Source organism: Vulpes lagopus, chromosome 12, assembly GCF_018345385.1.
Source record: "Vulpes lagopus strain Blue_001 chromosome 12, ASM1834538v1, whole genome shotgun sequence".
In the NCBI taxonomy this organism is placed as follows: Eukaryota; Metazoa; Chordata; class Mammalia; order Carnivora; family Canidae; genus Vulpes; species Vulpes lagopus.
In genome coordinates, this window is record NC_054835.1 from 84,772,521 (window position 1) to 84,789,341 (window position 16,821).

The following is a 16,821-nucleotide window of genomic DNA, read 5'->3' on the forward strand; positions in this document are numbered from 1 at the left end:
AAGCAGATGATAATGGCTATCTTATAAAGTTGTTATGAAGATTAAATGAAATAATCACCTCACATGAGCTGAGCACAGTGCCTAGCAGAAGACAGTATCTGTGTGTGTGTGTGTGTGTGTGCACATGATTCACCTTCCTCTTCTTTCTCACTTCAGTACTAGTCCAGAAAGATGTAACTTTGCATTGCTGTTATGACCCTGTCCCTCAGGGGCTTTTCTGGCCTCAGCTCTCTTCTGGCCAAGTCTGTTCTTCAGTCGAAAATCATATGAACCAACTTTAAAGCACTCATGTTTATCTCTATCTTCTCCAAACTCCTATAGCAGGTCTCGTCTGCCTTGTTCATTTTGTTCTTTTTTTAATGAATTTATTTTTTAAAAGATTTTGTTTATTCATGAGAGACACACAGAGAGAGGCAGAGACATAGGCAGAGGGAGAAGCAGGCTTTCCATGGGGAGTCTCATGGGGGAATCGATCCCAGGACCCAGGATCACAACCTAAGTCAAAGGCAGTCAAACACTCAACCACTGAGCCACCCAGGTACCCCTGTTCATTTTGTTCTTAATCCTGTACAACCTTGCACTTTTACTTAGTTGTTATCTATTGAATTGTATGTCTCTGTAAGATAAACTTCTTGTCCTACACTTCTTTTGTCTCCATCCCACAGCAGGTCTCAGCCTTCTTAGTCATACCATTGCTCAGGTGCATGATCATCCTCTGTATTTACAAATCTCTAATGTTGCTCTTACATTACAGAGGTAATTCCTCAAAGTTGCCTTAATGGGAACACAAGCTGCCACTCAGGGTAGCATCAAACATATTATTAACCCACAACAATCCAGGTCCAGTAATAATATATCCATTGAATCATTCGTTGATTTACTCAACATATATTTCTCCTTCAGCATACCTTGAAGGTATCAGGGACATAGTCATGTGCAGGATAAAGTTCCTGCTTTCATGGAATTTATATTCTCCAGATTAATTGTTAAAGTAAGCTGCTGCCGCTTTTTTTTTCAATGTTTCAAGCTTTTATTTAAATTCTAGTCAGTTAACATATAGTGTAATACTAGTTTTGGAAGTAGAATTTAGTGACTCATCACTTATATGTAACACCCAGTGCTCATCACAAGTGCCCTCCTTAATGCCCATCACCCATTTAGCCCATCCCTCCACCCACTTCCCTTCCAGCAAATCCTCAGATTGTTCTCTGTAGTTAAGAGTCTGTTTATGGTTTGCCTTCCTTTCTTTTTTCTTCTTTTCTCTGTGTTCATCTGTTTGATTAAAGTAAGCTTCTTTTGGAAGTGATTTTGGCACTAGTTACTCATAAGTATGTGTTATACAAGATGGGAAAGCAAGATAATATTGCCAGTTTCTTTTTTTTTTAATTTTTATTTATTTATGATAGTCAGAGAGAGGCAGAGACATAGGCAGAGGGAGAAGCAGGCTCCATGCACCGGGAGCCTGACGTGGGACTCGATCCTGGGTCTCCAGGATCGTGCCCTGGGCCAAAGCTGCTGCACCACCCAGGGATCCCATATTGCCAGTTTCTAAGGAAAGAGTACTATCTTCGAAGTAGATCACTTATACGTAACTATTATCTATGATATTGTAAAACAAACAAACAAAACAAAGTTAAAGTGACTTCCCACCAACTCAGTTTTCAGTGTTAATCATTTAATTTGATGATATGTGTCTTAGTTCAGGCTGCTATAACAAATTACCACAAACTGGGTAATTTAAACAATAAGCATTTATTTCTTATAGTTTTGGATGCTGGAAGTCCAAGATCACAGTGCCACCATAATTAGATTCTATTCTCACATCAGGCTCCCCACAGGGAACCTGCTTCTCTCTTTGCCTCTGTCCCTGTCTCTTTCTCTCTGTGTCTCTCATGAATAAATAAAATCTTTTTTAAAAAGTTGATGGAAATTTGCAAAAACCTCTGTTAGAGAGACTGTTACAAACACCGTGGTCATAGTGCCTATACAGGTCAGTTCAGAAAACAAGTAGTAATGGTCACTATGAGATCCTTATTAGTGAGCCAGCTACCGCCACTGTGGCTCACAGCACACTTACATTTTACAGTGTAGCATAATGAGCTCATTATGCAGTCTAGGTCTTTGAAATCAGGTCAGCTTTAAAGATTTTATTTTCAGAGGAATATATTTGACATTGAGCAATCTACCTTCATAGAGAAGTTAAAAGTTGAAGCACAAAAAGGACATCCACAAGAACAAGAGAAATGAAGGTACATCTACAAGTCTTTCTTCTCTTATACCTAATGATGAGATTTTGTTGTTGTTTTTTTTTTTTCGTTTGTTTGTTTTTGGGTTTTTTTGTAGTTGTTTCTCAGGGCTCCATATTAAAGTACAAATATCTATGGAAGGAGATTTTATCTTTTAGTATCTTGGGTTGATTATGGCAGATTCCTGACATCGAGGCCTTGCCAAGAGACTTGGAGGACACTTTAAACAGCCTACAGATTTCTCACTATATGATAGGAATGTTCAGTAGCTTGAGGAAAAAGGATTGGGGAGAATGACAGGAGTAAATGATAATTATGTTTCTCCTAAAGAAATAATGAAAGGGAGATATTGTTAGTCTTTTGGGTAGAGTACTAGAAATACACATGGCAGTAATCCTTACTCCTGCCTACCAAAGTGGAAACTGCCCCTGATAGCTGACACCATCCATAGTCAGAAAGGAGGTTCCATGGATAAGCCATAGACAGAGTTTACAGAAAGGAATTTCAGATTTTCATTTGGTTATTGGTTTGCTGTTTGGCTCGACTGAATGCCTTCCAAAGAGTGTGAGTGGTGTTTTTTGGTATTCATATCTATGAGGCAGGTACCTGGACATATGGATAGATGGGATTTAATGTAAAGAAAAAGTGAAGGCGGGACCTCTGGGTGGCTCAGTGGTTGAGCATCTGCCTTCAGCTCAGTGCGTGATCCTGGAGTCCCGGGGTTGAGTCCCATGTCAGGCTCCCTGATGGAGCCTGCTCCTCCCTCTGCCTGTGTCTCTGCCTCTCTCTCTGTCTCTCATGAATAAATAAATAAAATCTTTTTTAAAAAAAATAAAGAAAAAGCAAAGGCTTAGCCACCCTACACATACAGATAGTATGGTAAATAGGTGAGGGGTGCATTGGTAAGTGCAACTTACAATGCTAATGAAGCCAAAACAATCTGTCTAGACATGTGGATCAGTCTCATACTCAAACTCTGTAATCCTGCCTGTTCCATTGCTGCTCCAAAGGTGCTGTGCTAATAAATGTCCTAATATATGTAGAAATCTTGTAGAAACCCCAGAATCAGGCAACCAGATAAATGCAAAAGGAAGCATTAGTGAATTGCCTTTGGGATATCTGAGTCCTTGTTGCCCTGCAAGTGTCCAGTGGTGAGCCATTCACTTGTCAAGGAGCCCTTTCCTCTCTCTAGCTCATCATGCTCTTAAGTGTCATTTTTATATCAACCATATGAGAAAGTGAAGTGTTTTCCATATTACCTCCTGAGTCATACTATTTCTCCAGTCCTATGCCAGTCAGGTTTTTCTGGTTGTTATTCACATACTTCATTTTCCTGAAGCTTGTCTCCCCCTTCATTATAGTAGATGTGTTTGAGAGGTCATGCCTAAATGGCCTACATTTAGAAGCATGGGAAAATTCTCCAAGCACTTAATTTAGACAATTACACAGGTATACTAGAATATAGAAGGTTGAAATTCATATGAGAAAAACAAGAAATTTTCATCTGCTGTCTTGCCACACATAAGGAATCATTCCTTTTCCTTTTGGGGAAGGAAGTTGGTTTTAAAAATCAGTTGTTGCAAATCTGACATGGATCATGGAGTACTTCCTTAAAAGTGATGGAGAACTGGACAAAATACAAAGAGAAATAAACCAATATTACAGCAACCTGAGATGTGAGGTCCTCATCCTCCACCCAAAAATGCATTTATAAAGCACAAATATATTCTTTAACTTTGCCAGAATATGCAACTTCCAAGCCATACTAGCAAAACCAGTTGTTTAGATACATCTGGAAATTCCATTATTTGGAACCTTTGGAGTACATTATATACTGAAGCAGACATTCACTATTTGCCAAAGAATTGTGGAGTGTCTAACAAAGTGTCTTAGGCAAGAATTTGAATTATGAAGTCCAGGCCCTAGGAACCTGGGAGCATAAAGTTTCCAGAGAAAATAATGACACAGAACATACCAGCCAGAGACACCCAGTCATGAGACATGGATTGCTGGTGCCAAAGATTAATAATGGTCACATACGCTTCCTTTCATTCTTACTTGACTTGTTAAAGGGCATTTTGATGTCTCTTATGTTGCTGTTAGTATCCTTCATGAGTAATCTTTCCACACCTTGTGATCACGTGTCACTCCTGGATTTTTTTGAGACATAGACACTGGACATGTAGTCTCTTCCATCATCCCTGTCATCATCTCAAATTTTAAGTATAAAATAACCTAATGACTTCTGCTCCATACTTCTTGTTCTAATCTTGACCTTGATACATAGTTGTCTTCAGTGGAAAAGATGTCAGGCCACACCCATCTAAATTCTTTACTTTAGAAATCTGAATCTAGTAACCAGAAGAGTGTAGTCAGTCATCCACTGAGTGGAGAAAAAGGAGCATGACAGATTAGATTTCAGACTTCAGGCAAAGAAAGGATTTCTTGGAAATAGTTGAATAATGTTCCAGGACCTGAAACTTTGTGAAAATGCAATGTGAATTTCTCTGTCATTTTCTGAAATTATCATGTAGTATACATTTTTCACACCCAATTTCTCGCTTTGCAAAACTGGCTATTCCAACCTATAAAAATAACCAAGTTTATTCACAAAAGACTTGAAAGTTTATTCGCCGGGACACAATAATTACAGCTGCCATCACCCCATCTAAATGTCCTGCCCCCTCACCTGGGGGTCATGCAGCCCATGGCTACATCCCCCACTACATCTCACTCTACTCTGTTTTCTCATGCACTTTGGTCATAATGAACTACTGTCAGCTCCTCTGTTGCATCAAATTCATTGTCAGATCAAACCTCCTTTTGCTTTTACTATTTCCTTATGTCTTCACTGTAGTCTCTCCTTTTTCTTATGCCTCTGGCATCCATCAGATCTTGAAGCTTTTCTGTCTACAGATCTTTCTTTGATGCTCATATCTGATTTGTGTTTCCTCCTTGAGCTACTCACTGGAGAACTAGAATTTATTACCATCTTAGCACATCTTACTTTATGTTCTTACTTTTATTATCTCCCTTTCCTCTGTGTCAGATGATGAACTCATTTCATTAGAGAAATACACCAACACAAAGCAGACAGCTTCCCCACTTGATCTTATCTTGCTCAGGATAGATTTCTTTTCCTCTAAATTTAAAATTACTTCTGGGCTCTGCATGAGCAGGAATCTTCTCCTTCATACCTACATGTTGGCAACCCTGGCCTTATTGCAGCGTTTCTAAGGGTTCATGCTCCTTTCCACCTGAAGGAAGCTTCTTTACACCTTCACCACAGACATTGTTCCACCTACCAACAGTGTCTATGCCCCACCCCTTCATTTCACATGGAAAAGTTTGATTTATCCTTCATGTTTCTGGGCTTGGCATAGATAAACCCCATATGTGTATGCAGTGCTCAGTTAGAGCCTCCTCACAGTCACATGGGTAGCACATTTCCTAACCAGAGTTCAATTATTTTGGGGGTAATTTTATATATATATTTTTTTCTCATTAAACTTTTATTTTAATGGGTCTTAAAATTCTGTGACAGATTTTTGGTCAAGTTGTTTCCATTAGGGAAGACTGGGTGGGTGGCTCAATGGTTGAGCATCTGCCTTCAGCTCAAGTCATGATCCCGGAGTCATGGGATCGAGTCCCAAATCGGGCTCTTTTCGTAGAGCCTGCTTCTCCCTCTACCTGTGTCTCTGCCTCTCTTTGTCTGTAATGAACAAATAAGTAAAATTGTTTTTAAAAAGTTGTTTCCAATAAAAAGTACTGATTTTAAAACTAATAACTTAAAACTGCCACACACGCACACACACACACACACACACACACAAAAACCCAAATGGTCCACAAAACAGTGTCCTTTCCTTCTGAAGGTTTTACGGTGCGTTGTCATCATTAACCAGACTTTTACTATTCAACTTCAATGGCCCATTGACACAGTCCTGAGACCTTCTTCCACCACCGATGGAGACTGGGGTGCAGGTGTCGGGGATGATATTCATTCCGCCTTCGGAGCTTTCTGGGCAGACCCGGTGACTTGGCCAGCCCCAGCGGCCTTCTTGTCCACTGCTTTGATGACATCCGCGCAAACAGTCACGAACAGCAGAACAGCCCGGAGGAGGACGGTCAGAGAAGCTCTGGACACACGTAGGTTTGCCAGGAACCACATCAGCAATGGCAGCAGCCCCAGATTTCAGGACTTGGGACCATCTTCCAGCTTTTTTCCAGAATGATGATCTGTCTTCTCCTTCAGCTCAGCACCTGCCGGCGCTGGGAGCTGCGTGACCATCAGCACAGGTGCGTGTCCAGCGCCGACCTGGCCCGGGTGGCTCAGGATAACCCCCTGAGCCGGGAAGCCGCTGCTTCCATGGTGGGTCATTGCTGCTGTCGCCAGCCTCGTTGCCACGACGAACATCTCTGACAGATGCGCTCTTGACCTTGAAGCCCACGTTGTCCCCAGGAAGAGCCTCACTTCATGGTGCATTTCCGCAGACTTTCCTTCAGCTGTGACATTGACCGGAGCAAAGGTGACCCCCGCGCCAGGCTAAGAGCACCAGGCCCGCTCGGCCCGGGCCAGCACCGACACCCCCGATGCTGTGGACGTGCTGGAGAGGCAGGTGCGAGGCCTGTCGGGCGGACGGGGCGGCGGCAGGACGCAGGCCCGGGCTCCAGCAGTGTGGCCCGCGGGCTCCCGTCTTTAGGGGGACTCTCCGTCCCTGGAACCAAGGCCTGTGAGCGCTTGGCTCCAGCACGTGGTCCCCATTCCAGCCAGAAGCTGGCACCAGTGCTCCTGTGTCGGGTTGTAGCCAGTCTTCGGAATGTAGGTGCTGACTTCCTTAAGGATTTCCTCGGATCTCTCCTGGCTGCAGGGTGGCTCCGTGGAATCCTTCTGTTAACACCAACAATTAGTTGTTTTACACCCGGTGTGGAAGCCAGAAGGGCACGCTCACGGGTCTGCCCATCCTTGGAGACACCTGCTTCAAATTCACCAACACCAGCAGCGACGGTCAGGCCGGCACAGTCAGCCTGAGATGTGCCTGGAATCATGTTTTGATAAAGTCTCTGTGTCCTGGGGCATCAGTGATGGTCACATAATACTGGTGGCCTCGAATTTCCACAGGGAGATATCGATGGTGATACCACGTTCACGTTCAGCTTTCAGTTTATCCAAGGCCCAGGCACACTTGAAGGAGCCTTTTCCATCTCAGCAGCCTCCTTCTCAAATTTTCCGATAGTTCTTTTGTCGATCCCACCACATTTGTCGATCAGATGGCCAGTAGTGGTAGACTTGCCCGAATCTATGTGTCCAATGACGACGATGTTGATGTGAGTCTTTTCCTGTCCCATTTTTGGTTTAGGTTTAGCGGTGGTTTTCACTATGGGTGTGAAACAATGGGTGGCAAACCTATTGCAGAAAAAAAAGGGGGTAATTATATTTTTAATATCTGTCTCCTAGCTACACTATAAGTTCCAAGGGACAGTGGCTCTGGCTGTCTTTCTCAAGAAATATTTGTGGTGAATCTATCTGGGCCAAACTGGAGCCAGTGTGGGAACTGTGAATAAGTTAGGAAAATGTGCAAGGGTTGGGAAATAATGCCAGACCCGGATGTAGGGCCAGATCCTAAAAGACCTTAATTGCCACGACAAACGGTTTATACTTTATCCTGAAGACAATAAAGATTCATCAAATGTTCCAAAGCTGAAATGATCAATGAAATAATCTGTGTTTCAAAGAATGAGTCTGGCAGCAGGTTAGAGGATTTTTGTCTCTAAACCAAAAGACTATTTTAGTAGATTATAAAAAAAAAATGACTACGTATTCCTCCTGTCCCCATATGGACATCCCTTTGGCAATGTGGCTTTATCATTCTTCTTATCCCATGGTTTTAAATATGAGTTTAGCCATGTGACTTGCTTTGACCCATGGGGCATTAGCAGCTGTGATTCAAGCATTTGCACCTAGGGGTTTGCCTGGGGCCTGAAAGGGAAACCAGAAGTCCCTAGTGAAGTAGCTTCATGAAGCAGTGAGCTTCAGCCATGTTTTAAACTTCCTCTTTGCTACTGTTAACACGTATAACACTGGCCCCCTCACACCACCACTAAGAGAAATCTCTCTCCCTTCAGCAAATGATTCTCAGAAGTGTGCTCTAGAATCTTGAGGTGGGAGGGAGCCATAAGTAGCAAGACTACATTTGTCAGGAGATTACAGCACTCATTATAACTGCAAATTGAAAGCCACTCTACTAAGTTTATGGGTCAGTGAATGAACAGTTAATTCAGCCTGGAGAGTTAATGAGCACAAGGAAGTGACATTTAGCTAGATTTGCAAAGGAAGAATAAATATTCATCAGGTAGAAAAGTAGAGGCAGGGTACGTCAAACAAAGAGAGTAGCATGTACAGAGGCAAGTGTTGCATCCCGAAGGACTGATTTTAAATGGTCATCTTTTCCCCTTCTATACAACTGAACATCCTCTCTGATATTCTAGATCATGCTAGCAGAACCCTATCACCCTCAAGGAAGCCTATAGAATTTACTTCTGTGGTGTCTATAAAGTTTATAGAAAGGCCAATGAAATAAATTGCCGTGGTAATTATTGTCTTTCCTCAAAATAGTCTTTATTTTCAGAAACCTGTTTTAAACACGACCAAGTCATTTTCCTCTGACTCTCATTCCCCAGAGTAAGCTCCATGCAAGTAACAATAGGATCTAATGATTGTTTTATTTGTGTTCACTGTCAAATGGTTTCAGTAACTCTCGAATCATGTTAACTTCATGAAACTGAATCTAATCCTGATAGCGCAGTATCTGTTCATGAGCCTCTCATGAAAATCCTGATATTGATCAAGATCTAAGGCATGTTCCCCTGCTTCTTGAAAGTTCATGTTGCCACTTTGCTGTTACAAAAAAAAAAAAAAAAAACAGAGCAAAACTACATTAGTATCTGTTTTCACTAAGTGAAAGAAATCTGAGGTTTTTAGCTTTTCTGAAAAAAGCAAACAACAACAACAACAACAAAGAATAGGTGCAGAGCCAAAAGCATTCAGTATTTGCTTCACAGTGAGCATCTGACCTACAGTGTGCACAGAGGCAGTGCACACCCCCAGCAGGGAGAGGGGCCCCACAAGGCTCCTTCCCTGGGAACTACACTTCAGCATGTCCGTATCCAGCAGCCAGAGCTGTGAACTGTGTCTGTGAGCACTTATGCTTCTCCCCATTTATTTTGCACATCTGTTAGCAAGGTATGTCCTAAGATGTCAGAAAAGCCAAAAAGGTTATTTTTTAGGACTAAGAATGCTCAAAAATTTTCCCCTATAAATTAATGGTATATGCTTCTTCTGTTACTCCATCATGGCGTAAGAAAGGTTTTTTTGGATTGCTGGGAGGATCCTGTACCTGGTTTTCATACATACAGAATTTTTGGCATTTTCCTTAACATACACATATACTCTCTTACACCTAAACACAGAATAAATAAGTCTCTGAAGGAGATTGTTGCCTTAAAGTGCTTCTGTGATTCTTTTCAATATAGCATATAGAACACTTTTCCTCACACGTAATAGGATCAATCTTTAAAAGCATCATCTTCTACAAGCAGGTGCAAACCTTTGTCTGCCCTTAGGGAGAGACCAGCCAAGGAGAGCTGTTTCTGGTGATGTAATGCTTGTTAACTTACGCTCTTACAGACATGATTGGGGAAGATGCTTTTCAGAGCATCAGACATATTGAATTTAACTCTTTCTCACAAGACTAATTTAAGCTCACAAGCCACTTCTGATGCTTCATAAATATGTCAGGTAGGACAACCCTGAGATAGTTATGCAAAATCATCAGTCTAGAGAATTTCTTTTAAGAATTGGCATCTTTACCCACTGGCATTTGCCAATGATAATTCCCTACCTTTCTTGAGAAATCAGTACCTCCATATCCTGGTTCTTCTGTAAATAGGTGATACATTAACCCTAGCCAGCAGCAAATAAACTTCTATTTCTTTCTCAGATATAGATTCTCATGAAACTCAAAAGGGATGGAGACCTTGTATGGCTTGTTTTCCATCAAACTCATCACAGTTGACCTCTCGTGACTGTGTACAGACTTAATTTTCATATTCATCCACTTTCTTTCAAAAATTAAAAAAAAGGACAATATTTGATAGCCAGGGGTATTCATAGTGATATAATCTTCTGCCTAGTGAGTAGTGTTCAGGGCTCTGTTGGTGCCACTGAGCGCTTGTCAATGTCCAGAGAAGCCCTCGCCCAGGGCAGGTAAAGGCCCACTACCCATCACACAGTGTGTTTCTATGAAGTGATAGGTAAGGCAAGGTAAATGTGTGTTACCTTCTACAAGTTGAATGTGCAAAAAAGCAGACATAAGCTACAGATTCAGGCAGATGTTATTTTGTGCAACAGCTCATCCTCATTCCTCTGTCCTTCCACCCCAAACCTCACTTTTTTGAGCAAAAAAATGCAACATAAGCACATTGTGAAAAACATAATTTGGAAGAGGAGTGTCATGGTACCTGAGCAGACCAGTGGTTTATCTGATCTGACACCCAGGAAGAAAGCAACTCAGACTGCTAAGCCAGCTGTGTAATTTGAAGTGCTGGATATAATTCAGAGATGATGAGCTGTGAGTACTCAGAGTAAAAATGTAGGAAAGTTACTTTATTAGAACTTCCCTCCTTATATCTTTTTTCAGACAATCCTCCAAATCCTTTGAGAGCACTGCATCAAATTTTGGCACCTGAATCTTTCCTGGGACTTTTCTACTTATTCAGGTCATGGTAATACAGTTGCATTGGGATGGGGTGGAATCATGGAATCGTAGAATGTTTCAAACTGGGCTGTAGATAGCATCTCCACCATATAAGGGAGTGGTAAGTCACTCTAACTGCAGGGAGAAACACTTTCTTCATCTATTAAGATGAAATAATAATTCCATATGGATTATCACAATAATATTTGTAAAGTTCTTGGCAAGTAGAAGGTATTTAATTGATAGTAGCTATGGTTAATATGATCTTTATATGCATAATTTCAAGCCACTTTACCTTTCAAAGTTGAAAACCAAATTATATAAAATGACTTTACCTACAGCAGATCCCCTGACATGATGAATTTTATCTACCTTTTGACTGTAAAATGAATAATTTTGTTTTCCATTGCAGTTAGTTTGTACTTGATTCTTCATTTACCAGTAGTCTTTTATTTTTACCCTTTAGTATTTCAAACTCGGGACTTTACAAATACATAATTTTAAATACTACCAGAGTAAATAGTCGTAGCATAGTACATTTCTGCCAGAGATCCACTGATATTTTAAAAGCATGGCATTTCCAATTCTGTAGAAAAAGTCCTGGAAGGCACTGGTCATGCTATCAAGTCAGCTTATTAAAAAGGGGGGAAGGGGCAATTTGTCATGATCAAGCAAATTAGTAGCTTGAATTTTTCAGTAAATTAGCTTGAAATAAATTGTCTGTATCCACTGACACATTCCTGCAGATTGATTTTAGATTTTAAATCTCAAAGGCTGTGTAGTTCACTTCATCAAAATTTACCGAATGCATGACCTGTGCATGGTGCAACTCGCAGATGAAACCCAGTGACGACAGCACCAGCTGTAAAGCCTTGGCTTCCACCATCCAGGTGCTAGTGCCTAGCTAACGGGGACAGACAACACAGTTGCTAATTTCCATAACAGAGTTACATATAAAGTTACTGGAAATACAGGTGGTGGGGCTTTTAATTCAACATTGGAGAGGTGAGTTTTTGAGAAAAATTATAGCCAGGTAACATTTTATTGGCTTTTAAATAAGGATTTTCTTATTTGGATAAAATAGAAGAGTATTCCAGGTGGAAGGAATAGCTAGAGCAAAGCAAGAAAGGATTGCTAATTCATAGCTATTTGTGAAGTGGCTATTGACCTAGCCTAGACTTTGACATTGGATGGAAGTGTGATGAGGGAAAAGACATGTTTGTGTGTAGAGAAGCTTTGTGGAAAACGAATCCACTACCTTCCAAATCATAAGTATTCTTATCTTTTCTTTGTTACATACCATGATTGATAATACATACAAACTGGATTTTTTTTTCTTTTGGTGATGTCTTTAAGCCTATTTGGACTTAAGCAAAAGAATATTATTCCTTTGCTCTTCCTATGATTAAAAAAAATTCTAGAGTACTACTAAACTTCAAATAAAGGTAAGTGTAAACTTTACAAACCCTATTTCTAGAAGGCAACATAAATCATACAAAAATAATACTTGAGATCTAGAAAACCTGTTAGGTTTTTTTTTAAGATTTTATTTATTCATGAGAGACACAGAGAGAGAGAGAGACAGAGACATAGGCAGAGGGAGAAGCAGGCCTGATGTGGGACTCAATCCCCGGAGTCCCAGGATCACGCCCTGAGCCAAAGGCAGATGCTCAGCAGCTGAGCCACTCAGGGCCCAAGTTGTTAGTTTTGATTCCTATAGAAGCATATACGAGCAAAATTTGTAAAAGGCAATGCATCTAAGTAACATGTGAACTAATAATGTCAGAGTATGTTTTAAAGAAGTATTGTCTGTGCTAACTGACAATAAAAGAGTTATCTGGGAAAACTTCATTGTTCATATTCACATGACAAAGCATAAAACCAGCAGGTCAAAGCAGGGGACCATTCACGTGTAATAATGTGGGTGTGAAAACATTCTTAAATAAGACTTGCTGAAAGTTCTCTGTCGTTTTCTTTGAGTCTATTCACTGAATAAGAAGTCTGCATACCTTAGAACAGGACTATGTGTATATGCTCAGTAATTCAAATATATTTGATGATTTTTATTAGACTGCACTGGGAATGTATTATTCACACATAAATGATGCTGTTGTTAGAACAGGAATTTATCAATTTAACAAATGGTGTGTGCTGAACTGTCTATATCCTGTTCCCCCTTTGTTACTAATATCATGTATTTTAGAAGTAGTTAACTAGAATTAAAGGTAGTTGGGTCACTCATGGATTATAGATTTTCAATCATGTAAAACTAACTGCATGGAGATTCAACCTACAGTCTTAGGCTGATTAGGTATCATACACAGGATTGTCCAAGTGTGTGAGTGTTTATAGGCTACCTTATTCTGACGGTGTTTTGAGGTTGTTAGACTTATATATGTAATGCAGAAAAATCCACTATATTCTGTTAAATTAATTAAACAAGGAGGCTTTTAGATTCAGATGGCTCTAATGCCATGGCAGCCCATGTAAGCCAACCAAAATCTAAGCCTAAAAATGCCTCAAGGTTACAAAATCAAAACCGAAGGACAACCAGTCACAAAGAGCCAATTGAGTTTTTAAGTGATAGCCAAAACTGAAAGGTCATTATTGAATGACCTTGCTTTGTTTCCACCTGTTCCCTTAAAAGTCGCTCACTAGCCTCTTGTTGGTAGAGCGCTCCTGACTACTTCCAGTTTACTGCTATCCAATTCAAATAGATAATATAAACTCTTAAAAATTTTTGGGTTACCTGACTGGCTCAGTCGGTAAAGCATGCAACTTTTTTTTAAGATTTTATTTATTTATCTGAGAGAGAAAGAGAAAGCACACAAAAGAAAGCATGAGAGGGGGGGGGGGAGAGGGAGAGGGAGAGGGAGAGGGAGAGGGAGAGGGAGAGGGAGAGGGAGAAGCAGGCTCCCTGCTGTGCAGGGAGCTGGATACTGGGCTTTTGATCCCAGGACTCTGAAATCATGACCTGAGCCCAAGGCAGATGCTTAACTAACTGAGCCACCCAGATGCCCAGAGTATGCAACTCTTGGTATCAGAGTTACAAGTTTGAGCCCCATGTTGAATGTAAAGATTACTTTTTAAAAAATGTTTTAAAAAATTTTATACACCTCTGTTTACCTTTTAACAGTTCAGGTTATTTAAAAATATGAGAAAATTAAAAATAAAGATTGCTTTCTGTTTTCTCCATCAGCTGTTAAGAAGAAGGCTAGCTTTATCACTCCAGTTCCAGGAGGCGTGGGACCCATGACGGTGGCAATGCTTCTGAAGAACACCCTTCTGGCAGCTAAAAAACTCATTTACTAGATCACGTGAAAGAATAAAGCAAAATGAAATCATGCTATTTATTTATTTGACAAAGGGCAAACATCTTTATATTTTACTACAAAGCTATTTATTTCTACATTGTATTTATTTTTTCATGGATGGAATCATTGTGGATCAGATGATTCATACAACTTGATGCATTTCCTGCTAACAGATTTTGAGTTTTAGGGAGAAAAAAAAAACAATTCCAGTGAAAGCTTTGGTAACAGCGGTTTATTTTGTGGATAATATTTGTTCATAGTTTTAAACAATAAAGGGCTCATAATAAATGAATATATTTTTGACACAAATATCACACTATGTTTTCAACAAATGTCCTGTCAACCAAATGGGTGCCCTTATAAAATGTAATTTAGGTTTTGACATAAGTATGCTCAGTTTTTATATATTCTGTTTATCATATGCTGAAAAAGAGCTTACTTGCTAAAAGAAAGATAAAATATTAAAAGTAAGATCTTGATCTCATATATTCCTCAAATGGATCCTATAAGGCCCCTTAATGAGAAATGATACTCTATTCAAGGAAAGAAAAATAAACAAAGAAGGCAAAAAATGCAGAGCCACTTAGAAAGGTAATGATCATTCCAAATTGCAATGACTACTTTCTATGGTGAAAATGTGATAAGAATATGTTAGGTTTACATGTAATTTCTTTCTTATTCTAGAAAAATATTTGGATAATACCTTCCTTGAAGAATAATGGAAAATCCAAAACCAAACATATACAACAAAGCTATGGTTGTATTTTCCCACAAATATTAGAAAAATATAGTATAGAATGAGTGAGAACTGCATTAAAGAAAAACTGTCAGGTTTGTTCACAGATTCAGAAAGGAAAATAAGACACTTAACAAAATGTGCCAAAGCTAAGTCTTAGGCTATGACAAAAAGTCTACTGCTTTGTTCCCCACTGTTCTTACCTCTTCTGCTATGGCATTTGGTTCTCAAAGTAGATGCCATATTTCTAACGCCATTTAAATTAGGAAATACACATGAATGTCAGTTGAAGGCTATTCTGAGACTACCCTAAGCACTTCATTGTATTGTTTTCATGTCCAATTCCAGTGTGTTTATGCACCAACAATGATTCTTACCCAGTGCATGTCTTTATCAGTGTGTGTTTCTGATCAATTGTGTGAAAATAGACTAGATACTTATAATTAATAATATTTCAACTGTATAATAAAAGCAATTTGAAGAATACCTGTCTTTTTTCCTTAAGATATTTGTGGTTTTTTTGTTAATATATATTTGTTACCTATTTCTTTCTCCTTCTTCTTGTTCTTTTTTTTTTTTTTTTTTGTAGTTTCAAGTTCTTATTTATATTCCAGTTAGTTAACATACAGTGTAATATTAGTTTCAGGAGTAGAATTGTAGGGCACCTGGGTGGCTCAGATGCTGGTTGAGCATCTGCCTTTGGCTCAGGTCATGATCCCGAGGTCGTGGGAAGTATTCCCACATCAGGCTTCCCCATGGGGAGCCTATTTCTCCTTCTGCCTATGTCTCAGCCTCTCTCTCTCTCTCTCATGAATAAATAAGTAAAAATTTTTTTTTAAAGGAGTAGAATTGTTACCTATTTCTTTACCAACATGCTGAGGAAACGTACAGGTTTTTTAAGCATGTAAGAAAAGGTTCTACAGCCCATTCTACAATCAGTCCAGACCAATCTTTGTCTGATAACGCCGACAGATTTTAAATTCAAAGCTCCCAGCAAACATCTCAGAAAGGGCCTATTTTATTCTTAAGGGCCCCAAATTCCCCAAACAGACAAAATGACCCAAAGTACAGGTACCTGCAAAAGGTGAAGTCTGCAGTTTTGAGCTTACCACCTCCAACCCCTCAAAGTACAGGAGGAGTTATTTTTGGAAGGTTTCTGACCTTTGGCTAGGCTAAAATTCAGAAGTGAATCTTTCTAGAGACTTAAAATAGTGTAAATGAAAAATTGTTCTGACATTTGTTAAAAATGGTAAGGAAGACTTTATCCAGGACTATTGCAATGGGATCAAGACTATTGCAATAGAGAAGATTCAACTCAACTCCAAATACAGCAAAGACAGCTATGGATCTACATCCAGTAAGTGAGTAAGGAGATCAGTAGGTGGGAAATTACTATAAGAGGAAACGGATTATATATTAAAAGTAGAGGGAGTCTTGGTAAACTAACTTACCAGGACTCTTGCTGAAGGCAGACCAGATATCAAGGGTGGGGCATGAGAACTTGATCAGATGTGGTGGGGAGGGTGGTCTTCATTAACTGACTCAGCAGCATTCTTTTCTAAAACGGGGCTCAGCAGGCCTAGTCAAGAAGACTCAGAGGAATCTGACTGAAGTCCAGTCAAGAAGGAAGCCTTTGTCAATACATAAAGGAGATAAAGTTGATTTGTTGGTACCATGACTTTATTTATGGGTATTTGGACTGCATGAAAGATAGATATACCATGGCCATGTAGAGGAGCTTTGGAGAAGTAACCTTCCTTCTCCTGCTA

At 39.8% G+C, this 16,821-nt stretch overlaps 1 protein-coding gene and 1 pseudogene across 3 annotated transcripts in view; one reads left to right on the top strand and one right to left on the bottom strand.

The window, feature by feature from the left end:
- The window catches only part of MTHFD2L (methylenetetrahydrofolate dehydrogenase (NADP+ dependent) 2 like), a 130,617-nt gene extending 115,087 nt beyond the window's left edge, over positions 1-15,530 (top strand). Inside the window, exon 8 of one of the 3 annotated variants that reach the window (XM_041724446.1) lies at positions 10,946-13,830. In XM_041724446.1, the coding sequence (XP_041580380.1) occupies positions 10,946-11,034 (89 nt within the window). In that variant the 3' untranslated portion in view covers positions 11,035-13,830. Of the gene's footprint in view, positions 1-6,121; positions 6,749-10,945; positions 13,831-14,201 lie in introns of those variants that run through there. The other 2 variants (XM_041724454.1, XM_041724445.1) reach the window with 2 other exon arrangements.
- On the bottom strand, positions 6,247-7,595 carry LOC121472877 (annotated as a pseudogene).
- Positions 15,531-16,821: the final 1,291 nt, after the last annotated feature.